The sequence below is a fragment of the Salmo salar genome, chromosome ssa09, assembly GCF_905237065.1.
Source record: "Salmo salar chromosome ssa09, Ssal_v3.1, whole genome shotgun sequence".
Classification (NCBI taxonomy): domain Eukaryota; kingdom Metazoa; phylum Chordata; class Actinopteri; order Salmoniformes; family Salmonidae; genus Salmo; species Salmo salar.
In genome coordinates this window covers 148,193,952-148,221,811 of record NC_059450.1, presented here as the reverse complement: position 1 = coordinate 148,221,811, position 27,860 = coordinate 148,193,952, and the positions used below count along the sequence as shown (strand labels likewise).

Here is a 27,860-nt window from a genome sequence, read left to right as displayed (position 1 = left end):
CGATTTTTCTCGTAAAAAAGCGATAATATTCCGACCGGGAAACCCTGTTTTTGTTCAAAGACTAAAAATCTAAAATGGACTCTTCACGTGCACGCGCGCCCCCGTCTCATTGTTCTCTGATCGACCACTTACCAAATGCGCTACTGTTTTTCAGCCATGGCCTGCAAAGTCATCATTCAACGTTCTGGCGCCCTCTGAGAGCCTATGGGAGCCGTAGGAAGTGTCACGTTACAGCAGAGATCTTCAGTTTTCAATAAAGAGAGTGTAGAAGGCCAAGAAATGGTCAGAGAGGGCACTTCCTGTTTGGAATCTTCTCAGGTTTTTGCCTGCCATATGAGTTCTGTTATACTCACAGACACCATTCAAACAGTTTTAGAAACTTTAGGATGTTTTCTATCCAAATCAAACAATTATATGCATATTCTAGTTTCTGGGCAGTAGTAATAACCAGATTAAATCGGGTACGTTTTTTATCCGGCCGTGCAAATACTGCCCCCTACCCTAGAGAGGTTAAAATAAATTTTTATGCGATTTTTCTCGTAAAATAGCGATAATATTCCAACCGGGCGACGTTGTATTCATTCAAAGGCTGAAAGAAAAAAAATGAGAATTCTCATAAACGAGCATCTCCAGTGTCACTGTTCTCAGCCTGACCACTCACAAACAGAGCTCCTGTACTTAGCCCAGAGACTGCAGACACCCCATTACACTTTCTGGCGCCTTCTGAGAGCCAATGGAAGCCTTAGAAAATGTCACATTACAGCAGAGATGCTCTATTTTCGATAGAGATGCCACAGAAGGAGAACAAATTGTCAGACAGGGCACTTCCTGTATGGAATCTTCTCAGGTTTTGACCTGCCATATGAGTTCTGTTATACTCACAGACACCATTCAAACAGTTTTAGAAACTTTAGAGTGTTTCCTATCCAAATCTACTAGTAATATGCATATCCTAGCTTCTGGGCCTGAGTAGCTGGCAGTTTACTCTTGGCACACTTTTCATCCGGACGTCAAAATACTGCCCCCTACCCCAAAGATAGAATTCATTCTTTATATGCTCTGCCTTTGTTCTTCTGTACCGTAATGTCACTGTGTGATTGTGTGATTGTGCGTTTGTGTGTGTGTGTGTGTGTGTGTGTGTGTGTGTGTGTGTGTGTGTGTGTGTGTGTGTGTCACTGATGTCTTGTTATTCTCTGCTCAACATTCTCAGAGTAAACCGCAACCTTGAGACTCACTGGTGAATACCGGTTCCTGAAGTATTTACACACACCCCTGCCACACACACACACCCCTGCCACAGCTCCTCCCTCCCATGTATCCCAGTCATCATGGTGCTCCTGTCTTTGGGAATGTTATCTCTTTTGATCCCTGTTTATTCTCAAATCCCAGCTTGCTGAGAGGGATATTACATTCCTCTGTGACATTCTGTATGGAGTGTGTGTGTTGTGTCTTAGAATCTGGCATCACAAAGTGCCTTCAGTCAGTAAGGACCTGGTTTAACCTCCTGTTAAAAGCTTTCCTCTTTCCTTCCTTCCCTCCCCTTCTTACTGTTCATCTGTCTTTCTTATTCTGTCATTTTGTCACCGGCTCTCTGCCTGGCTTTCTCTGTCGCTCATCCCTGTGTTTTGATTTGGTAGTCTCGAGAAAGTTTGTTTTAGTTACATTTTCATTCCTATGATCATTCCATCATAGGCACCTGTCATACATGATCCTATTAGCTGGCAGATTCTGACTAAGCAGAACTGTACAGACGTTTCCTGGTTGTCATGGGAACAGAGCCCAGCAGGAGTTCTGGAATGTTGATTGGAATGTGGGCGTGTCCTCAGGACTCATAGCTGGCACACATGAGCTGTCAATCACTCGCCACACTAGACAGATTTATGGGCCGCATCTCAGTAGTCACAGAGTAGTTCTGCTCAGCTTCACCAGCAGCATTAAACACAGATCTATCCGGGTTCTACTGTTCTAGACTCAGCTCTGTCAGGGTTCTACTGTTCCAGACTCAGCTCTATCTGGGTTCTACTGTTCCAGACTCAGCTCTGTCAGGGTTCTACTGTTCCAGACTCAGCTCTATCTGGGTTCTACTGTTCCAGACTCAGCTCCAACAGGGTTCTACTGTTCCAGACTCAGCTCTATCAGGGTTCTACTGTTCCAGACTCAGCTCTATCAGGGTTCTGCTGTTCTAGATTCATATCTGTTATAACTCTGGTCATAGGGTTTAGGCCTGGGGAATGAGGGATGAAGAAGCGAGGGACAAAAATAGAGAGGGGGAGACAGAGAGGGAGGTAGGCTACAGTAGGCTTTGTTGTGGCTTTAGTAAAGCTATGCAGTCAATGTAGGCAATTAGTCAGCCTTCCAGGTTGGCATGCTTATAATACAGTAGCTAAGCTCTTTAACACTCGCTGCAGATCTAGAAGATATAGGGTATACACTGTGTGGACAAAACATTAGGAACACCTTCCTACTTTTGAGTTGCAGCCCCTTTTCCCCTCAGAACTTCCTCAATTCGTTGGACATGGACTCTGCAAGGTGTTGAAAGCATTCCACAGGGATGCTAGCCCATGTTGACTCCAATTCTTCCCACAGTTGTGTCAAGTTGGCTGGATGTCCTTTGGGTGGTGGACCATTCTTGATACACACAGGAAACTGTTGAGTGTGAAAAACCCAGCAGCGTTGCAGTTCTTGACACACTCAAACCGGTGCGCCTGGCACCTACTACCAAACCTCGTTCAAAGGCACTTAAATCTTTTGTCTTGCCCATTGACCCTCTGAATGGCACACATACACAATCCATGTCTCAAGGCTTAAAAATCCTTCATTAACTCGTCTCCTCCCCTTCATCCTCACTGATTGAAGTGGATTTAACAGGTGACATCAATGAGGGATCATAGCTTTCACCTGGATTCACCTGGTCAGTCTATGTCATGGAAAGAGCAGGTGTTCATTTAACCAATAAGGAGGTGTGGTTATATGGCCAATATAGCACAGCTAAGGGCTGTTCGAGTTGCATCTTGCATAAGGAGTGCCTGTATACAGCCATGTTATATTGGTCATATACCACAAACCCCCGAGGTGCCTTTTTGCTATTATAAACTGGTTACTAACGTAATTAGAGCAGTAAAAATAAATGCTTTGTCATACCGGTGGTATATGGTCTGATATACCACAGCTGTCAGCCAGTCAGCATTCAGGGCTCGAACCACCCAGTTTATCATTTTGTTTTGTACACTGTGTATATAGCGTAGAAGGAAACCGATACCAGGAAATAAAAGTTGTCATTTCTCTGACAGATTGGGACTCTCAGGCCTTCAGAGAGAGAAGGAGAAGATGGCGTCAGAGGAAGAGAAAAAACACCCACTTAATTCCCTCTAAATTCCATGTTATTGGTACATTTCCTAAAAATAACCTTGTGTTTTTCATAAGAGGGAGGGAATAAGGGCAGAACTGAGAGGAGAGAGGGAGATAGGAGAAATTTCCGGAGTGGATTTGGGGTTAAGTTAACAGAGAGATTGGCCTTTATAGCTGATGGGTATCTCTGCCACCCACTGCATCGTGGGATAGGCCTCTGGGGGCTGGGAAGTTGCTCCTAGACAATGTTCTCAAGTCAGTTTGGCGGTGTTCCTGCTAATAGGTAGGGTTAGACTCTGGGAGGGTCAACTGATCCTAGATCTGTGCCTCAGGCTAACTTCTACCTGGAGCAGGAGGGGGAGTGTAATACAATCTACAATCCGATCCAACTGTAATAAGTACATGTATATTAAATGAGTGATTAGGCTGTCATCTTATCGTTGCGTTCTGATGTGATTGCATGCGTATGGGTTTCCCCTATGTTTAGATTAGGACTCAATGGCTGGTTTTGTGTCTCAGTTCTCAGAAGAACTAAATGAGAGCTAGCTGTGCGTGTAGCTTCTTCTCTTTCATATCACGCTTTAATGGAAAAGGTACTTCCCAACATATCATGTCTCCTGGTTATGTTCCCTCCCGTGCTTCTGTCGGTGCTGCTGTGTCTCTTCATCTAAATGAATGCTCACGAGTGTGTAAGTGTGTGAAGTTGTGTTCCTAGCGAGGCCTCCTCCACACAGTCTCACTCAAAATAAGCACTTTTCTCCACTCTACCTCTCCTGTCAGCGACAGAGTCCTTTCACTGCGGAGGAAACACACAGACGCGCTCCCCCAGAAGGCTGTATCTAGGGAGTGGAGGGATTTAGTTACCTGTTATTTCTGAGTTAGCCCTTAACAGAGCATTCTTCGTAATGTATGTCTCCATCTTGTCATTTAAAAAAAATATATATGTTACCTTTATTTAACTAGGCAAGTCAGTTAAGAACAAATTCTTATTTTCAATGATGGCCTAGGAACAGTGGGTTAACTGCCTTGTTCAGGGGCAGAATGACAGATTTTATACCTTGTCAGCTCGGAGATTCGATCTTGCAACCTTTCGGTTACAAGTCCATCACTCTAACCACTATGCTACCTGCCGCCCCAAATTTCAGACCACTCCCCATTGTGATGTCTGACTCTTTTAATGTGATGTCATACTCCTCCCTATTGTGATGTCAGATGCCATCATTATGATGTCAGACCCTCTCATTGTGATGTCAGATTAATAGAACGGAGACTGTGGCGGATAGAACAAGGATTCCATCATTATGATGTCAGACCCTCTCATTGTGATGTCAGATTAATAGAACGGAGACTGTGGCAGATAGAACAAGGATTCCATCATTTGCAGCCTTTCAGAAAACTGATCTAACTAAGTAGATATTTGTGTTCTAACAGGCACACGATGTCGTAATTAAAATCTGATTTGGCTGTTTTCGCTGCATAATATTTAGAAGTTATCCATTTCGGGTTTAGAGTTTTTTTTTTGTTAAATGGTAACAGGGCTCCAATGAGTGGTTCTGGAACTGAGTTCTAAATCCTCGTAACCCGTGCTGATATTAAATATTAGCCATATTACTGTGCAACGCAGACATTCTATTTTCTCCTGAGATTGCTAAACAGTTTCTATGTTGATGTAGTGTCCATCGGTTATGATCGTTTCAACCTCTGTGTTGAGAAGTTTGTGTTTTGACCATCAGTACCTGGTTTCAAAGAGCACCAAAAGCTACACTAACCATGAGCCTTAGCGTTTCTACCGCCACATAAACAGACCCTGGGTCTGTTCTAACGTGATCTCGTTTCTGCCCAAATGCGCGATAGCCTGGGGACGGGTTAGTTCTAATGAGACCAACAAGTTTAGTTTGTAGAGGTGACCGTGCTATCGAGTGTCATCATGTGTTCGCTAACAGATCTCATGGTTTTATTTTTGGGACGAGAAGAGACTCAACACAAAGAAGTTGCTCTGTTGGACTTGTTTTAGTTTTTTACCCATTTTAGTCGGATTTTATTTATTTTTATTTTATTTATTTTTTTACAAGGAAATAAACATTTGATTTGTTTTAAATGAACATGTAAATTGGTGGCTGTTGGTGCAGGTTACACAAACTAGCTACCCACCTTGTTGAAAAATAACATTACATTAGAAGAGTCTAATAGTTCAATTACATATAACAACATAATGATCTAGACAGCTGCTGTCATGGCTTATATTCCTCGTTATTATTATGAATCTTGTTCTCTATAGGTCGTTATCAATAAAACGTCACAATATGGTGCAGAATGTTCAATTTGGCTGCTGTGGGGCAAGAAAGACCCCCAGCTCCGCTAAAACTATTGACAACGACGTGCCGTAATATCATCACCTCTTGAAGAGCATAGTCAGAACTACACATTTCTGATTATTCCATGCAAAACAATTGCACACATTGAGCTCTATCATCAGAGTTATACAGGAAGTTACTGCATGTATTTTGTGTGTCATCATGTTGAAGGGGATGATGTCAGCTAACTTCGCTAGGTAGGTCCACGTTGGTTCCAGGGAAAAGTACATTAGGTCTACTTACCACTATGTTTAGACAACTGTACAAAGTTTCTACCAGTGGCTTGTAAAGTAAAACATAATCAGCTAACAGTACAACGGAAATACACCCTTCTGCTGCTTGACAGGCAGAGCCCACAAAGGATGGGAAATAACCCTAAACCATTCCTACTTGTCTGGTATAGTTCACTTTTATTTAATACCACTTAAATATCCAATTAATGGTGGACAATACTGAGCGATCGTGAGGCTACCCTCATGTATCTGAAATGACATGATCAACTGATGTTTACTGATCATAAAGCATGCAGTAACTTCCTGTATAACTTTGATGATAGAGATAAATGTGCGCAATTGTTTTGCATGGAATAATCAAACAGAATAGTTCTGACTATGCTCGTCAAGAAGTGATGATATTTCAACCAAATAGTTAACATTTATTAAACAATCCTGTGAAAACGGCACATAGTTGTCAATGGTTTTTACCAGAACTGAGGGTTTTCCTACCCGCCAGCAGGCAAAGCCAACACTTTTTCTCCCCAATTTCATGGTATCCAATTGTCTCATCGCAGCAACTCCCGTACGGACTCGGGAGAGTCAAAGGTCAAGAGCTGTGCGTCCTCCGACGCACAGTATTGTGTTTCTTGACACAATACCCACTTAACCCTGAAGCCAGCCGCACAAATGTGTCGGAGGAAACACTGTACACCTGGCGACCGTGTCAGCGTCCGGCCCGCCACAGGAGTCGCTAGAGCGCGATGAGACAAGGACATCCCTGTCGGCCAAACCCTCCCTAACACGGACGACACTGCGCCAATTGTGCGCCGCCCCATGGGTCTCCCGGTCGCGACAGAGCCTGGACTCGAACCCAGAATCTCTAGTGGCACAGATAGCACTGTGATGCAGTGCCTTAGACCACTGCGCCACTCGGGAGGCTCAAATCGAACACTGCACCTTATTGTGACGTTTTATTGATAACGACCTATAGAGCGAGCCAACATGGTGTTTTGGCCTAATGGTTTCCAAGGAAGGAATCCAGTGGTCACGTGACACATCACGTGACTTGCATCTGCTCTGTGATTGGACAATACAGAGTGCAATGCTGTATGGGATGAGTCATTTGTTCCCCATCTCTGGTATGTACACAGTCTTGTACTCTTTATTTATTTATTTATTTCATATATATTATTATTATTTTAAATCTTTTGAAATAATGGTTCACCCCTGAGATACTTTTGGTCATGTAGTGTATGTGGACACGTGCTCGTCGAACATCTCATTCCAAAACCATGGCATTAATATGGAGTTGGACCGCCCCTTTGCTGCCTCCACTCTTCTGGGAAGGCTTTCCACTAGATGTTGGAACATTGCTGCGGGGACTTGCTTCCATTCAGACACAAGAGCATTAGTGTTGCTCCCAGACGTTTCAACTTCACAATAACAGCACTTACAGTTGACCGGGGCAGCTCTATCCTATGATGGTGGCATGTTGAAAGTCACTGAGCTCTTCAGTAAGGCCATTTTACTGCCAATGTTTGTCTATGGAGATTGCATGGCTGTGTGCTTGATTTTATACACCTGTCAGCAACGAGTGTGTATGAAATAGCCGAATCCACTAATTTGAAGGGTTGTCCACATACTTTTGTATAGATAGTGTATTTGTATCTATTCAACATTTTGGAACCATGATAACCAGAATGTTGTAATTTGTACAAAAAAAATTGGAGTGTCATTCCGGGACCATAACTGCGGGAAGAGGAGCCATACTCCTGTTGGGATGAGCTGGTAGCATAGCTAGCCATATAGAAATCACTGGTGGTACTTGAAGTTGTTTTTAAATACACATAAACAGTAGCCTAAATGTAGACACATTTTGATGGCCGGCAATGAGGAAATTCTGGATCTATCCCCTACGGGGTGAGGTGTGCTTGGCATTTCCTATGTTTTGGTCAAACTTTTACCTGAAGTCAGACCCCCAGCAAGGCGCCTGGCTCTGTTCCAGCTCAGTGTCTCTCTCTCCACACTCTCATGCTTTCTCTCCCCTTTCTCTCTCTCGCACTCTCTCCATCGCCTCACTTTCTCTCTCGCTCTCTCTCCGTTGCTCTCTTTAACCCACCCACCCACTCTCTCACTCTTTTTCTCTCTCTCTATCCCCCTCTTTCTCTCATCCTCCTCCTCCTATCTCTGTCCCCCCCTCTCTCTCTCTCCCCCCTCTGTCTCTCTCTCCGCCCTCTCTCTATCTCTCCCCCTTCTGATTCAGAGGAGTTGGGTTAAATGCGGAAGACACCTTTCTCTTTGTCTACACCATAGAACACCAACCCTTCCTCTGAATTCACATAACTGCTGTGTAATTTGGGACTATCACTCTCTCCCTACCTCTCCTTCTTCCTCCTCCTCCTTCATAGGCTAACCTGGTCTGCCTGTCAGTGTCCTTTTACAAGTACAAAGAGGTCTGACGTCATGTCAGTGTGGGTAATACTTCTGCAAAAACGAGTGGCCAATGCCCGTGCTATTTCCATTATTTACAGAGAATATTTCTGTCTGGCAGAGAGAGTGAAGGAGGGAGCGAGACAAGAAGGGAGAGAGAGAGGGATTAGAGAGGGCAGGAGAGAAGGACAACAAGAGGAGAGAACGAGTGAAGACAGCAATAGAGTGGCTGTGTTTAGATACTGATTTATAAAGCTAACTTGTTAATGAGTATGAGTGGCACATGTGTATGTGTGCGTCTGGTCTCCCTCTCCCTTGTTTGTCTCATGGTGACCCCCCACAGTGCTAAAGAGATGGGAACCTTCTGTTTTCCTGGAACTATGAGCGTGGCAGCATAGTGCTCCCAGCCCCACACACACCTGGCTGACAGTCATGCTGCTCTAACTCATACAACACACTCTGTCCCCATCTCTCCATTCTCATACGCTCTCTCAACACACACACCTTTGTGTGTGTGTGTGTGTGTGTGTGTGTGTGTGTGTGTGTGTGTGTGTGTGTGTTCTCAGGAGACGGTTTACACAATGTTCAAACACACATACACTGAATGTACAAAACATTAAGAACATCTGCTATTTATGCCTTGAGACAATTGAGACATGGATTGTGTATGTGTGTCATTCAGAGGGTGAATGGGCAAGACAAAATATTTAAGTGCCTTTGAACAGGGTATGGTAGTAGGTTCCAGGCACACCAGTTTGAGTCAAGAACTGCAACGCTTGTGGGTTTTTCACGCTCAACAGTTTCCCGTGTGTATCAAGAATGGTCCACCACCCAAAGGACATCCAGCCAACATGACACAACTGTGGGAAGCATTGGAGTCAACATGGACCAGCATCCCTGTGGAACGTCTTCAAACACCTTGTAGAGTCCATGTCCAACGAATTGAGGCTGTTCTGAGGGCAAAAGGGGCTGGCAACTCAATAGTAGGAAGGTGTTCTTAATGTTTTGTCCACTCAGTATCTGTTCATACACCTGGGTTTGTTGACAGGTGAGGCTACAATAGGCTTCAGATGCAACAGTGAGCGATCACACACACACGCACACGCGCACACAGCAGCCACAGGTGTTCCGTTGCTGCTCGGCAGATGTGTAACACAGCCTAAATTTATAAAGGTTCCAATAGTTACAGCAGCTTTAGGTTGGTCACTCCCACCTGGGACCTAGACCCAATAGGAAGCAGTGGTCTGGCTGTAGTCTCGGTTAACCCAGACCTGTCTGGGCCTGGACAGCTTCCTTCAGTCTCTAACTACTAACAGAGTGTAGGCAAGGCAGAGTAAGAGGGTAGGCCTTCACCCAAGCATGAAACCTCAGGTATATTTGAATTCACACTCACATCTTAGCAGGGTGGGGAGGAAACGTGATGTCTGACCACTGCACACCAGTAACCACTTTAATAGCCCTTTCGTAATTAGCCCAGTTTGAGAGAGAGTGTGTGTCTGTGCCTATTATGCGTGTGTGTGTGTGCGTGTGCGCGTGTGTGTGTGTGCGTGTGTGTGTGTGTCTGTGCCTATTATGCGTGTGTGTGTGTGCGCGTGTGTGTGTGTGTCTGTGCCCATGTTTAAATATTTAAACCATTAGAACCCAAGGTTAGTTCTTTTATTTGGTCGTATTAACAGTGGGGTTATGAGGCCGACAGCTTTTGTGTGGTTGAAGGTTTATTGCCGTTTTACTGCCACGTTCTCTTAACTGAGAGTCAGTGTAATTTAGACATTTATTTTACATGGGCAATGTGCAGGTTACTGCCAAAATAAAGGAAACACTTGAGTAAACAAGTGTATATTGAAAGCAGGTGCTTCCACACAGGTGTGGCTCCTGAGTTAATTAAGCAATTAACATCCCATCATGCTTAGGGTCATGTATAAAAATGCCCAGTTGTCCATTATTTTGTCTACCATGGCTAGAAGAAGAGATCACAGTGACGTTGTAAGAGGGGTCTCAAAGGGGAATAGGGGGTTTAAAGTGTGTGTGTGTCAGTCAGTCAGTCACCAGATCTCAACCCAATTGAACACTTACGGGAGATTCTGGAGCGGCGCCTGAGATAGTGTTTTCCATCAACAAAACGCCACATGATGGAAAAGACATGAAAGAACGTCACATCCCTCTAGAGAGTTCCAGACACTTGTAGAATCTATGCCAAGGTGCATTAAATGTTTATGTTGGTGTTTCCTTCATTTTTGCAGTTACCTGTAGATTTGTGTTTTAACTCAGACGAGACGTACCCTGGGTGACAGTTGATAAACAATTTCTCATTTATGCTTTAGATAGAAATGTCAAATATATGTCAACAATCCTTCCTCCAAAGGACCATTCTAAGATTACATTTAGTGAAAATCCCCCAAATCATGTTTTTTTTTGTTTGGTCACGGTTCCCAGACAGACAGACAGACACAGATACCAGACATCATCTCTGATCCCTCACCTTGTTTTCAAAATAAACAGACACACACTCTTGTCTCTGGGATTCAACACTCTCCCTCTCTCCAAAACAAGCCCAATCAGAACATCAACTCCTCCAAAACAGCACCAGTGCTTAAGCTTTCATTGCATCTAAAGGGGGGCTATCAGAGCGGGTGTTGAGAGGAGATGAGGAGATAATTGAGTTGCTGATCTCTCTGATGTAGGTTTTGACTTTCCATGAGCGGGGCTTTTGAGGCAAAGCTTTTGTGTGTGTTGCATGTGCCTGTATGTGTTGCATGCGTATCCACGTCCATCCTTTTCCTGTCCAGAAATAGTCATTTGTGTGGTTGTAACTCAGAACCTTCTGTAGTTATGGCAACAGTGATGAAAGGTGCCCCATTTCCTGCCCCGGGTGAACTTTCACTAACCTTTACTGACCTTTCCTATTTGTCTCTCTGATCTCTCTCTGTGTGTGTGTGTGTGTGTGTGTGTGTGTGTGTGTGTGTGTGTGTGTGTGTGTGTGTGTGTGTGTGTGTGTGTGTGCGCGCTCCCTTGGCCATCGACACGACAGTGTGTGTAATTGTATATGAAGAGTGTGTGTGTCCGTTCCTCATAGCAGAGAACTTGTGGATTTAGTGAATGTGTAAAAGCTGTAACAGCATGTGTGCTGAATTTGAACTCCGCAAACTTCTTACTTGCAGAATGTATTTTTCAGATGTATATCTCAGTCAAATACCCAGAGCTCTTTGCAGAATGTGTATATCTCAGTCAAATACCCAGAGCTCTTTGCAGAATGTGTATTTTTCAGATGTATATCTCAGTCAAATACCCAGAGCTCTTTGCAGAATGTGTATATCTCAGTCAAATACCCAGAGCTCTTTGCAGAATGTGTATTTTTCAGATGTATATCTCAGTCAAATAACAAGAGCTCTTTGCAGAATGTGTATTTTTCAGATGTATATCTCAGTCAAATACCCAGAGCTCTTTGCAGAATGTGTATATCTCAGTCAAATACCCAGAGCTCTTTGCAGAATGTGTATTTTTCAGATGTATATCTCAGTCAAATACCCAGAGCTCTTTGCAGAATGTGTATTTTTCAGATGTATATATCAGTCAAATACCCAGAGCTCTTTGCAGAATGTGTATATCTCAGTCAAATACCCAGAGCTCTTCGCAGAATGTGTATTTTTCAGATGTATATCTCAGTCAAATACCCAGAGGTCTTTGCAGAATGTGTATTTTTCAGATGTATATCTCAGTCAAATACCCAGAGCTCTTTGCAGAATGTGTATATCTCAGTCAAATACCCAGAGCTCTTTGCAGAATGTGTTTTTCTCAGATGTATATTTCAGTCAAATACCCAGAGCTCTTTGCAGATTGTATTTTTCTCAGATGCATATCTCAGTCAAATACCCAGAGCTCTTTGCAGATTGTATTTTTCTCAGATGCATATCTCAGTCAAATACCCAGAGCTCTTTGCAGAATGTGTTTTTCTCAGATGCATATCTCAGTCAAATACCCAGAGCTCTTTGCAGATTGTATTTTTCTCAGATGTATATCTCAGTCAAATACCCAGAGCTCTTTGCAGAATGTGTAGCCCATCACTTACAAGTCCTGAGAGAGAACCACAACCTTCCAGTTGTCATGGTGACCTTTAAGCATTACCTAGCGTTTCTGTCCTCTGTCTGAGCTCGACTAAAGCTGCCTGAGAAACTGGGGTAGATGGCTCTGTGATCATCTCGCAGAGTCTGGCTACTCTCATATCCTCTATCAATTACTCTGGGATGGATTAGTTGAGTCTGCCTGCGCTGGGCTGAGCGGTGAGCGTCTGCCCTGCCTGCGGTCTCTCATTATACACACACACTCAGGGGAAGGGCTGCATCTCATACTAAACTCACACAGAATCGCACACACGGCCACGGAGAGAGCTCAACATCACACCCACACACGTACGGCGCTACCTGCCTGAGCAGAGCTACAGGAAAACACACACTCACAGAAAACATTGGAGTGGACACGGAGAACTGTGGGTGTAGATGGGGATCATTCCTAAAGGACAGACTGACCACTGGACTTAAAGGATTTAAAGGGCATGTGGTCTTTTGGAGAGGAGGGGGACACAACCTGGAGAGAGGGGGTGTATTTTGGGATTTGAAACGGTGGAGGAGGGGCAGCGATTTTTCCCACTCTTCCGGAATGACCAGTGAGCATTTGGGCCAAGGGGAGTAGGGGAGGGAGGGGGCAATTTTTGGGTGAGCTGTTGTTTTGGGGGGGCGTATCGTGGGTGTGTGTATAGACACACAAGTCATCCGTTTCTGGGTGTGCAGGGGGTGTGTGTGATCGTGTGTCGATCCACACAGGCTATTCCGTATGCTGCAGATGGTTCGCACCCTCGCCCAGTTCTCTATAGCGCTGGACGAGATGCAAGAGAATGGAGAGAACACCAGCGAAGAAGGAAGACAAGAGAGAGAGGAGGGAGGAGGAGAGGAACTGATGGACAGGGATGCAGCTGATCGCCATGGGAACACTAATGGGAATGGAACTGGGAGTGCCAATGGAAATGGAACTGGGAACACGAACAGGAATGGAACTGGGAGCGCCAATGGAAATGTGGCAAACGGGAATGGTCTTGGAGCCGTGAGTCCTCAGAATCACGGCGAGGTAGATCAGTGTGTGTGTCTGAAGGGTATTCCCTGCCTACACTCATCCCTGTTCCATCCCTCTCTACTCTCCTCCCTCATGCACATTCTCTCACAGTCACACTCAGCCATTGGCAGAGACTAGAATAACAATATACCTGCAAAACAAGCTGCTCTTCCCCCCAGCCCTTCTCTCTCTCTCTCTCTCTCTCTCTCTCTCTCTCTCTCTCTCTCCCCCCTTCCTTTTCTCTAACCCTCTTTGTTTTCTTTATCTCCCTCCCTCTCTTTCTCTCCTCTCTTTCTCTCTAATGTGTAGATGTGAACTCCTATGTGATGAATAAATCATGTGAGAGCGGGAAAACGAGGGCAGGGATGGAGGGGGACTGAGAAGAGAGAGAGAGACTAGTGAAATCTTGGGCATGATCACAGCTTCCATCAAATTCTCTGTAGGTCTAGGAAATGATGCTACTTTCATGTCTCTTTCCTTCTCTTCCCCACTTCTCTCTCTCGCTCTCTTGCTCTCTCGCTCTTGCTCTCTCAAAATTGAATTCTTAAGGGCTTTATTAGCATGGGAAACATATGTTAACATTGCCAAAGCAAGTGAACTAGATAACAAACAAAAGTGAAATAAACAGAAAATATTACACTCACAAAAGTATGAAGACATTTCAAATGTCATATTATGTGCAAATAGTGAAAATACAAAAGGGATAATACATAAACATAAATATGGGATACAGCCTGGATTTGAACCAGGGACTGTAGTGACACCTCTTGCAATGAGATGCAGTGCCTTAGACCGCTGTGCCACTCGGGGCCCAAATCAACAAAGCATGAGAAGACTTTGCCTTTGTTTTGGTTTGTCAATTAGGGTGTGCATGGTGAATACGTGGTCTGTCGTACGGTAATTTGGTGTATGTCTGTATTGTTTTAGTGATTCACCATAGTGAAGGCGTAGGCTCAGGTTTTCTGGGTCTCCATGTTTTTGGTTGGAAAAGGTTTCTCAATTTCTTTGTTTGGTTTTGCATTCCTCATCAAACCATTTGTCATTGTTGTTCATTTTCTTCGGGTTTCTGTTTGAGATGTTTAGATTTGATAGGGAAGCTGAGAGGTCAAATACACTGTTTAGACTTTCTACTGCCAAGTTTACACCTTCACTATTACAGTGGAACATTTTGTCCAGGAAGTTGTCTAAAAGGGATTGAATTTGTTGTTGTCTAATAGTTTTTTGGTAGGTTTCTACACTACATTCCTTCCATCTATAGCATTTCTTAATATTACTCAGTTCCTTTGGCTTTGTTGTCTCATGATTGAGTATTGCTCTGTTCAAGTAGAGTGTGATTTTGCTGTGATCTGATAGGGGTGTCAGTGGGCTGACTGAACGCTCTGAGAGACTCTGGGTTGAGGTCAGTGATAAAGTAGTCTACTGTACTACTGCCAAGAGATGAGCTATAGGTGTACCTACCGTGGGAGTCCCTTTGAAGCCTACCATTGACTATGTACATACTAAGCGTGGGACAGACCTGCAGGAGTTGTGACCATTTTTGTTGGTTATGTTGTCGTAGTTGGGTCTAAGGGGGCATATGGGGGAGGGAATGCTGTCACCTCCAGGTAGGTGTTTGTCCCCCTGTGATCTGAGGGTCTCAGGTTCTTGTCCAGTTCTGGAATTTAGGTCGCCACAGACATGTCCCTGGGCCTGGAAATGATAGCTTCTCCATCCTGGAGGGGAAAATCAATCTTCATTAAAGTGGGGGGATTCTAGTGGGGGGATATAAACTCAGCAAAAAAAGAAACGTCCCTTTTTCAGGACCATGTCCAAATAACTTCACAGATCTTCATTGTAAAGGGTTTATACACTGTTTCCATGCTTGTTCAATGAACCATAAACAATTAATGAACATGCACTTGTGGAACGGTCATTAAGACACTAACAGCTTACAGACGGTAGGCAATTATGGTCACAGTTATGAAAACTTAGAACACTAAAGAGGCCTTTCTACTGACTCTGAAAAACACCAAAAGAAAGATGCCCAGGGTCCCTGCTCATCTGCATGAACGTGCCTTAGGCATGCCGCAAGGAGGCATGAGGACTGCAGATGTGTCCAGGGCAATAAATTGCAATGTCCGTACTGTGAGACGCCTAAGACAGCGCTACAGGGAGACAGGACGGACAGCTGATCGTCCTCGCAGTGGCAGACCACGTGCAACAACACCTGCACAGGATCGGTACCTCCAAACATCACACCTGCGGGACAGGTACAGGATGGCAACAACAACTGCCAGAGTTACACCAGGAACGCACAATCCCTCCATCACTGCTCAGACTGTCTGCAATAGGCTGAGTGAGGCTGGACTGAGGGCTTTAAGTCCTGTTGTAAGGCAGGTCCTCACCAGACATCACCGGCAACAACGTCGCCTATGGGCACAAACCCACCGTCGCTGGACCAGACAGGACTGGCAAAAAGTGCTCTTCACTGACAAGTCGCGGTTTTGTCTCACCAGGGGTGATGGTCGGATTCACGTTTATCATCGAAGGAATGAGTGTTACACCGAGGCCTGTACTCTGGAGCGGGATCGATTTGGAGGTGGAGGGTCCGTCATGGTCTGGGGCGATGTGTCACAGCATCATCGGACTGCGCTTGTTGTCATTGCAGGCAATCTCAACGCTGTGCGTTACAGGGAAGACATCCTCCTCCCTCATGTGGTACCCTTTCTGCAGGCTCATCCTGACATGACCCTCCAGCATGACAATGCCACCAGCCATACTGCTCGTTCTGTATGTGATTTCCAGCAAGACAAGAATGTCAGTGTGCTGCCATGGCCAGCGAAGAGCCAGGATCTCAATCCCATTGAGCACGTCTGGGACCTGTTGGATCGGAGGGTGAGGGCTAGGGCCATTCCCCCCAGGAATGTCCGGGAACTTGCAGGTGCCTTGGTGGAAGAGTTGGGTAACAACATCAGGTGCAACATCAGGTACATCATCAGGTTTAACATCAGGTACATCATCAGGTACATAATCAGGTACATAATCAGGTTTAACATCAGGTACATCATCAGGTACATCATCAGGTGCAACATCAGGTACATCATCAGGTACATCATCAGGTACATCATCAGGTACATCATCAGGTACATAATCCGGTGCAACATCAGGTACATCATCAGGTGCAACAACAGGTACATCTGTACTTAATGCAGCTGGTGGCCACACCAGATACTGACTGTTACTTTTGATGTTGACCCCCCCTTGTTCAGGGACACATTATTCCATTTCTGTTAGTCACATGTTTGTGGAACTTGTTCAGTTTATGTCTTAGTTGTTGAATCTTATGTTCATACAAATATTTACACATGTTAAGTTTGCTGAAGATAAACACAGTAAACAGTGAGAGGACGTTTTATTTTTTGGCTGAGTTTAGGTAACGCACAGGAGGACATTTTTTCTCTGTTAAGATCATTTGAATTTCTAGCCAAATGTAAAATGTTCCTCTCTGTCTGTCTCTCTCTCACTCTCTCGCTTTCTCTGCAGGGTCATATCTCTGTAATGGAATTAGAGCTGAGTGAATTATACGATTAATCCCATCACCTACTTAACACCTCTCCCAAACCCAGCATACCCTCCCCTGTCTGGCTGGCTGGCTGTTTGGCTGGCTGTCTGGCTGTCTGGCTGTCTGGCTGGCTGTCTGGCTGGCTGGCTGGCTGTCTGGCTGGCTGTGGTGTGTATGTGTCTCTGAATAGTCATCACCAAATGTAACTTCTCTCTCATGCCTCCATGAACCAAGCAACATGTGTGTCCCTCTCCTTTTTCCATAGAACAGGTGATAGGGCTGGGCGATATGGCTAAAATCTCATATCCCGATATAGGTCATTTCATATCCCGATAACGATACATATCACGATATAGCACATTTTATGTAAATTCAATGAATAAATAGTTTATATAAAATTACCACATGTAAAGGCCTATTTCTTATTACATTTTGAATTATACTCAAAAAATAAAAAGGTACATACTCATATTTGATTATTTTATTTAGAACCTGTGCAAATGTTCAGTTAAGCACGTAACAAAATATAAAATATGAATGTGTAAAATCTGAAAAGGTAAATAGAAAACACTTCAACTATAATTGCAAACAAAATAAATATTGGCCTAAAATGTATTTATTTATTTGGGGGCTTGCCTGTTTTGCATGTTATTTTTGCATTAATACGTGTCACATATCAGTTTGTATTTGGTACCTTGGGTCGAGTGTCAGCACCAACTCACGAAACCCCCGTTTCTCGGCTGTGTAAATCGGGGCCATGTCTTTGCAGATGTAAGTTGTAACAGCAGCTGTTATCTCCTTCCATCGTCTGAGTCGGGGGTTTGTTTTGAGCACTCGACTGTACTTCTTTGGGTCTCATCCGTAGACTGTCTCCGTACTGTTTCACATGATTCTTGTGTAGGTGGTGAAAGAGGGTAGTGGTGTTTGAGCCTGTTGTCGGGACCGGCCTGCGGCATATTTTGCGCTTTTCTGGTCCGTGTCAGACTTTTCGTACCCAAACCACGTCCATGTGACCGAAGTAGCCTCTCTTTTAGGTACGAGCTCCGTGTCTCTGTGCTCTGTGTCACATTGCAAATTTCCTTCCACACACGCAAAGCGTCGTCCAATTGAGAGGCTCAGTGAGGATACAGAGGGAGGGAAAGACGGAAGGGAATGGCAGACAGCTCATCATACTGTGTTTAGCCTGCTGTCACCAGTATCGCCATAGCTACCATACCTAGGTCTGTCACCATACCAGTATCGCCATAGCTACCATACCTAGGTCTGTCACCATACCAGTATCGCCATAGCTACCATACCTAGGTCTGTCACCATACCAGTATCGCCATAGCTACCATACCTAGGTCTGTCACCATACCAGTATCGCCATAGCTACCATACCTTGGGCTGTCACCATACCAGTATTGCCATAGCTACCATACCAGTATCGCCATAGCTACCATACCTAGGGCTGTCACCATACCAGTATTGCCATAGCTACCATACCAGTATCGCCATAGCTACCATACCTAGGGCTGTCACCATACCAGTATCACCATAGCTACCATACCTAGGGCTGTCACCATACCAGTATCGCCATAGCTATCATACCTAGGGATTTCACCATACCAGTATCGCCATAGCTACCATACCTAGGGCTGTCACCATACCAGTATCGCCATAGCTACCATACCAGTATCGCCATAGCTACCATACCTAGGGCTGTCACCATACCAGTATCGCCATAGCTACCATACCTAGGGCTGTCACCATACCAGTATCGCCATAGCTACCATACCTAGGGCTGTCACCATACCAGTATCGCCATAGCTATCATACCTAGGGCTGTCACCATACCAGTATCGCCATAGCTACCATACCTAGGGCTGTCACCATACCAGTATCGCCATAGCTACCATACCTAGGGCTGTCACCATACCAGTATCGCCATAGCTACCATACCTAGGGCTGTCACCATACCAGTATCGCCATAGCTACCATACCTAGGGCTGTCACCATACCAGTATCGCCATAGCTACCATACCTAGGGCTGTCACCATACCAGTATCGCCATAGCTACCATACCTAGGGCTTTCACCATACCAGTATCGCCATAGCTGCCATACCTAGGGCTGTCACTATACCAGTATCGCCATAGCTATCATACCTAGGGCTGTCACCATACCAGTATCGCCATAGCTACCATACCTAGGGCTGTCACCATACCAGTATCGCCATAGCTACCATACCTAGGGCTGTCACCATACCAGTATCGCCATAGCTACCATACCTAGGGCTGTCACCATACCAGTATCGCCATAGCTACCATACCTAGGGCTTTCACCATACCAGTATCGCCATAGCTGCCATACCTAGGGCTGTCACTATACCAGTATCGCCATAGCTATCATACCTAGGGCTGTCACCATACCAATATCGCCATAGCTACCATACCTAGGGCTGTCACCATACCAGTATCGCCATAGCTACCATACCTAGGGCTGTCACCATACCAGTATCGCCATAGCTACCATACCTAGGGCTGTCACCATACCAGTATCGCCATAGCTACCATACCTAGGGCTGTCACCATACCAGTATCGCCATAGCTACCATACCTAGGGCTGTCACCATACCAGTATCGCCATAGCTACCATACCTAGGGCTGTCACCATACCAGTATCGCCATAGCTACCATACCTAGGGCTTTCACCATACCAGTATCGCCATAGCTACCATACCTAGGGCTTTCACCATACCAGTATCGCCATAGCTACCATACCTAGGGCTGTCACCATACCAGTATCGCCATAGCTACCATACCTAGGGCTGTCACCATACCAGTATCGCCATAGCTGCCATACCTAGGGCTTTCACCATACCAGTATCGCCATAGCTACCATACCTAGGGCTGTCACCATACCAGTATCGCCATAGCTACCATACCTAGGGCTGTCACCATACCAGTATCGCCATAGCTACCATACCTAGGGCTTTCACCATACCAGTATCGCCATAGCTACCATACCTAGGGCTGTCACCATACCAGTATCGCCATAGCTACCATACCTAGGGCTTTCACCATACCAGTATCGCCATAGCTACCATACCTAGGGCTGTCACCATACCAGTATCGCCATAGCTACCATACCTAGGGCTGTCACCATACCAGTATCGCCATAGCTACCATACCTAGGGCTGTCACCATACCAGTATCGCCATAGCTACCATACCTAGGGCTGTCACCATACCAGTATCGCCATAGCTATCATACCTAGGGCTGTCACCATACCAGTATGAAGACCGGAGAGGGGATGAATGGTGCGAGATGGATTGAGAGCGATGGATGGATGGAGAGAGAGGGAGGGATGGGTGGATGGATGGAAACTGGAGAGGGGATGGAGAGAGAGAGATGGATGGATGGAGACTGGAGAGGGGATGGAGAGAGAGAGAGATGGATGGATGGATGGAGACTGGAGAGGGGATGGAAAGAGAGAGATGGATGGATGGAGACTGGAGAGGGGATGGAGAGAGAGAGATGGATGGATGGAGACTGGAGAGGGGATGGAGAGAGAGAGATGGATGGATGGAGACTGGAGAGGGGATGGAGAGAGAGAGATGGATGGATGGAGACTGGAGAGGGGATGGAGAGAGAGAGATGGATGGATGGAGACTGGAGAGGGGATGGAGAGAGAGAGATGGATGGATGGAGACTGGAGAGGGGATGGAGAGAGAGAGAGATGGATGGATGGAGACTGGAGAGGGGATGGAGAGAGAGAGAGATGGATGGATGGATGGAGACTGGAGAGGGGATGGAAAGAGAGAGATGGATGGATGGAGACTGGAGAGGGGATGGAGAGAGAGAGATGGATGGAGACTGGAGAGGGGATGGATTTGGTTTCACTTGGCGTGGGAAGTAGAAGGGTAATGCTGCTGTTGCTAGAGAGAGTGGTTGTTAGGGACTACTGTCGCCAGGGAGAGAAGTGATGACGGCAGAGGGGAGAGGATTTCTCTCTTTTTCTATGTCATTTCTCCTTCTCTAATTTATTTTTTCAGTCGGTCTCATTTCTGCTCTCTACTCCTTTCCCTATTTCTCTCCCTCTCTCTCAGGTGCTAGGCAACCAGCCTGGAACATTCCAGATGAGACACCTGTTCTCTAGTTTGTGAAGCATTAGGAGAGTAGATCTAATTGGTTAACACTGAGAAGGGAGGTGGCTCAGGTTGATTGACAGGTGTGGGCTGCTGTGGGACAGATCTGTCGTGACTGGACTTAGTTTACGTGTGTGTGGTAATGGTAAAATTTGGTAAACGTTCTGAGCAGTGAGTTGAGCGGTCGAAGTTCAGTAGAGGCCTGCTCTGACATGACACACATACAATCCGCTTTCCCCTCTGAGAATTATAATAACAGACAGGCTAAAGCTTCTGAGCCAATCAAAGCCATCAGAAGGAGCAGGGCTTCAAAACAATCCTAGTCTCACAGGCTAAACCCCTGCCTTTGAACTAAAGGCCAGCAGCCATATTGGGTTGTTATTATATTATGTGTGTGTGTGTGTGTGTGTGTGTGTGTGTGTGTGTGTGTGTGTGTGTGTGTGTGTGTGTGTGTGTGTGTGTGTGTGTGTGTGTGTGTGTGTGTGTGTGTGTGTGTGTGTGTGTGTGTGTGTGTGTGTGTGTGTGTGTGAGCACATGTCCTGGTAACATGGAGAGGTCAATGAATAATCATCACATCCACCTTGTACTCTCCATCTTGCCTTTATCTGCTGTGGCTGTTCATTGAAACAATAACAAAGTGGACCACCCCCCTCCTCTGTTTTGGTAAAAGCTGAAGGATGGGCCTGCAGAAATGTAACTACTCTCAAATTCATAAACAGAGCTGTGGATGCAAGGACTGACCATCCATGATATCAAAATTATATCTTTAACCATGTTTTAAGGCTATATAGTGTTTGTTTACATTTACTTTGTTTACAAACATTACATTTACATTTAAGTCATTTAGCAGATGCTCTTATCCAGAGCGACTTACAAACATTGGAGTAAAACAAGCTTATTTTAGGTTGTGATTAGGTGTGACAGGTGAGCTAAACTCATGAGGCATTTCTACGTTACGTTGAACAAAAAAATAAATGTAACATGCGACAATTTGACTGAGTTACAGTTCATATATGGAAATCAGTCAATTGAAATCACTTCATGAGGCCCTATTAATCTATGGATTTCACGACTGGGCAGGGGTGTAGCCATGGGTGGGCCTGGGAGGGCATATGCCCACCCACTTGGGAGCCAGGCACACCATTGGGGAGCCAGCCCAAACAGTCAGAATATGTTCTTCCTCACAGAAGTGCTTTATTACAGACAGAAATACTCCTTTGTTTCATCAGCTGTCAAGGTGGCTGGTCTCAGACGATTCCGCAGGTGAAGATGCAGGATGTGGAGGTCCTGGGCTGGCGTGGTTACACGTGGTTTGCGGTTGTGAGGCCAGTTGGACGTACTGCCAAATTCTCTAAAACGACATTGGATGCGGCTTATGGTAGAGAAATTAACTTTCAATTACTTGGCAACAGCTCTGGTGGACATTCATGCAGTCAGCATGCCAATTGCACGCTCCCTCGACTTGAGACATCTGTGGCATTGTGTTGTGTGACAAAACTGCACATTTTAGAGTGGCCTTTTATTGTCCTCAGTACAAGGTGCACCTGTGTAATGATCATGCTGTTTAATCAGCTTCTAGATATGCCACACCTGTCAGGTGGATGGATTGTTTTGGCAAAGGAGAAATGCTCACTAACATGGATGTAAATACAACATTTGAGAGAAATAAGCTTATTGTGCGAATGGAACATTTCTGCAATTTTATATTTCAGCTCATGAAACATAGAAACACTTTACATGTTGGGTTTATATTTTGTTCACTATAGTTTTTTCAAGAGTCAATGTGTGTATATGTCATTAATTTATAAGTCACAACATGGCTGTAGCAACGAAGGATTCTACCTTTAAACTCTGCAATCCCATTACCAAAATGAAACCAACTATCTGGTCATTATTCCACCACGGTCGTGTGTGTGTGTGTGTGTGTGTGTGTGTGTGTGTGTGTGTGTGTGTGTGTGTGTGTGTGTGTGTGTGTGTGTGTGTGTGTGTGTGTGTGTGTGTGTGATCCAATCAAGGCAGCTGGAACCTGAAAGAACATTGTTCATTGTTTCAGGAAGACCTGTCTTGTTTTACCACACACACACACAACCTCTTCACACATAGTCTCACTAAGCTTTTAGACTGCAGGGAGTTCCCTCACCCTCCTGTAACGTTCCTAATCTCTTTGCCATACTGGAAGAGACAGGGTCAAAGGTGACTCTGTCTGAGGTAGACAGAGTCACAGGCTGAAAGCCTGTGTGCCATGATATCCTAATGGACTGAACTCACCAGCTGTCCCCTGGACAACATGCCAAGTGTGTTATGTTTCTTTACAGTGTGTTTACTTTTGTCTTCTGCAAACGGAAGTCTTGCTGAGCTCATCTCAGGTCTCTGTCTAGTGTCTCTAGCTCTCTCTCTCTCTCTCTCTCTTTCGCTCTCTCTCCCCTCTCAAATCAAATCAAAGTTTGTTGGTTACATAAACAGTTTTGCAGACGTTATCGCAGGTGCAGTGAAATGCAACAATATCTAGCAAAGCCATCTCTCTCCCGCTCTCCCTCTCCGTCACTCTCCCCCTCTCTCTCTCTCTCTCTCTCTCTCTCACACACAGTAAATCACTTGCTACTTTGCAGTGACAGGGCACTGTCACCCTCCTTGGACTAGGGACACATGGATGTTCCCCTGCTGAGCCTTGTGGGAGATCCAGATGCCCAGGTCTAAATGTGGGATGTTAATGTGTGGTTATTATTAAGTCACGGTGGGTAGGCAGGAGGCACGGAGCAGGAAAACATGGAAGTTCTCTTGAAGAGGAAGTTGTGTGTCAGCCTCCAGCTGTCTGGTATTTAGGGTAATGTTTACTAGTGTTGAGGGAGTCTGGGTTCTCTGTTGCACTGGTTAATAATAGATTTATAGATTTTATTAGGATCCCCATTAACCAATGGCGACAGCTAGTCTTCCTGGGGTCTGACAAATAACAACACAACCTGGGCCTGAACCCATAAAGAGAAAACAGAGGCCAGTTGGCCAGGAAACCCCCCGATCGGAAAAACCCTTCAGAGGAACCAGATCTGTCTGGCTGGGTGGAGGTGGAGGTGGAGATTTGATTAGAATAGTTGTTGAGTCATGTCTGTTCTAGTGTGTTCTGGGATCATTGACTTAGTCGTGTTTTGTTCTGGGGAAACTAATGTCTTCTCCTCCTATAATAACAGAATCAGCGGAGGCAGTCTGGACCCTATGGCTTGGTTCTGATCCTGTGTCTTTGTGTGTTAGTGAACCCTATGACAGAACAGTGGTCTGCGGGTTAGACAGTTCTCTGCCTGCCTCAGAGGAAGCTCTAGTGATTAGTGACTAGCATTACCATCAGAACAGAACACTAAGGAACTCTAGAGAGGCAGCAGAAACCCTGGTAACTGTTGCCGCGGGGAGGCTAAGATGGAGGATGCTGCTGGTTGGCATGGCAACTGTGTGTGTGTGTGTGTGTGTGTGTGGGAGACAGACTGAGAGTTTGTCTCGTTAGCCACCTGGGGCTGGCTGGGTTGGCCTGACTCACCCCGTCTTGCTCCTCTCACTCTCTGTCTCGATCTTTCGCTCAGATTCAGATAAGCTTTAGTAGTGTGACTGACAAAGCCACTGTTGCTAAATCGACGTGAGATAATGACCTCTCTGTCTCAATTCAAGAAGCTTTATTGGCATGGGAAACCGATGTTAACATTGCCAAAGCAAGTGAAGTAGAGCAAGTCTCTACTTTGCCAAAGCAAATCTCTCTCTCTCTCTCTCTCTCTCTCTCTCTCTCTCTCTCTCTCTCTCTCTCTCTCTCTCTCTCTCTCTCTCTCTCTTTGTCGACAAGACTTAATGCATTTCATTCAGTGATTCTTTCATTGATGGACTAACTTCTCTGAACCATCTTCCCACTGTCTCTGTTAGTCCAACCAAACCATGTAAACAGAAAACCCATATTTTTATGGCAGTCGAACCAAATTGTGTGTGTTATGCAGTAGCACTCATAGTGTTGTCTCCCCCTGCAGGATATGAGAAGACATGTCATGATGACCCTCCTGGACACTGAGCAGTCTTATGTGGAGTCGCTCCGGACACTGATACAGGTAATACCACACACACACACACACACACACACACACACACACACACACACACACACACACACAGGAACCACCAGTGCTAACAGATGGTTGAAGTTGCAATGTCTTAATGTTAAATGAATCCTCACCTCTTAGCCACATATCTCACCTGCCTCATTCAGACAGGCTCAACCACACCCAGACCCCACCCACCCTCACTCCTCAACCCTACTCTGGTCTTTGATGATACAGTTCTTTATGGAAGAGATGTTCAACCTCTCTGGTCTTTGATGATACAGTTCTTTATGGAAGAGATGTTCAACCTCTCTGGTCTTTGATGATACAGTTCTTTATGGAAGAGATGTTCAACCTCTCTGGTCTTTGATGATACTGTTCTTTATGGAAGAGATGTTCAACCTCTCTGGTCTTTGATGATACAGTTCTTTATGGAAGAGATGTTCAACCTCTCTGGTCTTTGATGATACAGTTCTTTATGGAAGAGATGTTCAACCTCTCTGGTCTTTGATGATACAGTTCTTTATGGAAGAGATGTTCAACCTCTCTGGTCTTTGATGATACAGTTCTTTATGGAAGAGATGTTCAACCTTTCATTCAGACAGTAGAAGCTGATAGAGAAATGCTTCTTTATTGTTCAGTCCTACACGTGTCATTATTACAGCCTTTAACAAGCTACTGTTACATAATATATTGTGTGGGCATGTGGGAGGATTCTGCCTGTACCGTGCGTGCGTGCGTGCGTGCGTGGGTGTGCACAACAAGGAGGGAAACATATCCAGTGAGGGGAAGGAGAGAATGAGGACCGAGGGAGAAGGGCTGGCCTCTGTGTTTTCTAACTCACTGTCACTGATCACTACAGAGGTGGCCGCGGCAGCGTTCCTATAGCAACACGGGGAAGCGGTTAGAACATTTAATGCAGTGAAACTGCCACTCCACAGAAGCTCCAAAATGGAGTATGTAATAAAATAGATCTGATTGGCTGTTACAACCACATGGTTCCATTAACTGTGGGTCTTATAAGCCACCTGGTAAGCCACCTGGTAAGCCACCTGGTAAGCCACCTGGTAAGCCACCTGGTAAGCCACCTGGTAAGCCACCTGTAGCTGAGAGAGAATTTGATTTTGAAGTAAAGAGAGAGGGGGGAAAGTAGAGAAAGTGTCTGTTGAAGGGGGAGGTAGAAGGAAGGTGTGTGTGTGTGTGTGTGTGTGTGTGTGTGTGTGTGTGTGTGTGTGTGTGTGTGTGTGTGTGTGTGTGTGTGTGTGTGTGTGTGTGTGTGTGTGTGTGTGTGTGTGTGTGTGTGTGTGTGTGTGTGTGTGTGAGAGAGAGAGGAAGAGGCCAGTTGAGAGAGGGGGAAGAGAGGCTTGTAAGAGGGAGAGGAGAGAGAGAGAGGGGCTATGTTAAGTAAGCCCAGGTGCCATGTTGTCAAAACAGAATTAGGTGTGTGTGGGGGATACACACCATCGATCAGGCACTCTCGGATCATTGAACAAACCGCAAACACACACTCTCACACAGTACTAATAAACAATCTACATACATTTGACATTTTAGTCATTTAGCAGATGCTCTTATCCAGAGCGACTTACAAGAGGACCAAGGGTTGAAGAACTAGCATGAAGTGCCTTGCTCAAGGACACACACACACACACACACACACACACACACACACACACACACACACACACACACACACACACACACACACACACACACGGCAGCACTGCAGTGTGTGTGCGTGTTTCATGATGTCTGTGGTTTACCTGGATGTGTTCCCATTTCACAAGGCTTTGGGAAATGGTGTAATTTTCCAACAACAGAAACATATTAATCATGCTATGTGTCTGTTAACTGGAACTCTACTTTGTTGTAACTGTTTTGTAGTTTGCATAACAATAAAGTCCACACTTTAATTTTGGAGTATAGACTAGACCGATTATGTACCAAAGATATCTTAAATCAGTTTTGTTTCATGTGTTTCTTCCATGTGTAATATGTGGTAGGCTGTTCTGTTATACAATACATAATCATCATTTTAATTACATTTGTTTTATTGGGCTCATATACAGGCCTATGCCGATGCATCAGCTCTAATATGGTTGTGGGTGTTTTGAATGAATCATCACCTTAGAAAGTGCTGTCCATTTCCTGATGTTAGGCTTTGAAACAACATCCACTATGACCATGTTTTACACTGTGTTTCAACCTGCTGTTGAACTTCTTTCTTCACATTGATCATCACAGTGAGGAGAGTTTTAAAAGCACGATACTGTTTTGATGATCAGTGTTTGATGTGATTTTAGATTGCATTTGCATTGATGTCAGAGTGGTTAGAGGAACAATAGAGCCCTGAGTACCAGGCCATTCGGACCAGATGGAGGAACAATAGAGGCCTGAGTACCAGGACATTAGGACCAGATGGAGGGACAATAGAGCCCTGAGTACCAGGACATTAGGACCAGATGGAGGGACAATAGAGCCCTGAGTACCAGGCCATTAGGACCTGATGGAGGAACAATAGAGGCCTGAGTACCAGGACATTAGGACCAGATGGAGGGACAATAGAGCCCTGAGTACCAGGCCATTAAGACCTGATGGAGGAACAATAGAGCCCTGAGTACCAGGCCATTAGGACCTGATGGAGGGACAATAGAGCCCTGAGTACCAGGCC

The 27,860-nt window shown here is 45.2% G+C and overlaps 1 protein-coding gene across 5 annotated transcripts in view; it reads left to right on the top strand.

Moving 5' to 3' along the window:
* arhgef17 (Rho guanine nucleotide exchange factor (GEF) 17) overlaps positions 1-27,860 on the top strand; it is a 100,246-nt gene that overhangs the window by 42,611 nt on the left and 29,775 nt on the right. For 4 of the 5 annotated variants that reach the window (XM_045724811.1, XM_014215311.2, XM_014215309.2 and 1 more), the window contains exon 2: positions 25,121-25,198. In XM_045724811.1, coding sequence (XP_045580767.1) covers positions 25,121-25,198 — 78 coding nt within the window. Of the gene's footprint in view, positions 1-12,592; positions 13,466-25,120; positions 25,199-27,860 lie in introns of those variants that run through there. The other variant, XM_045724812.1, reaches the window with a different exon arrangement.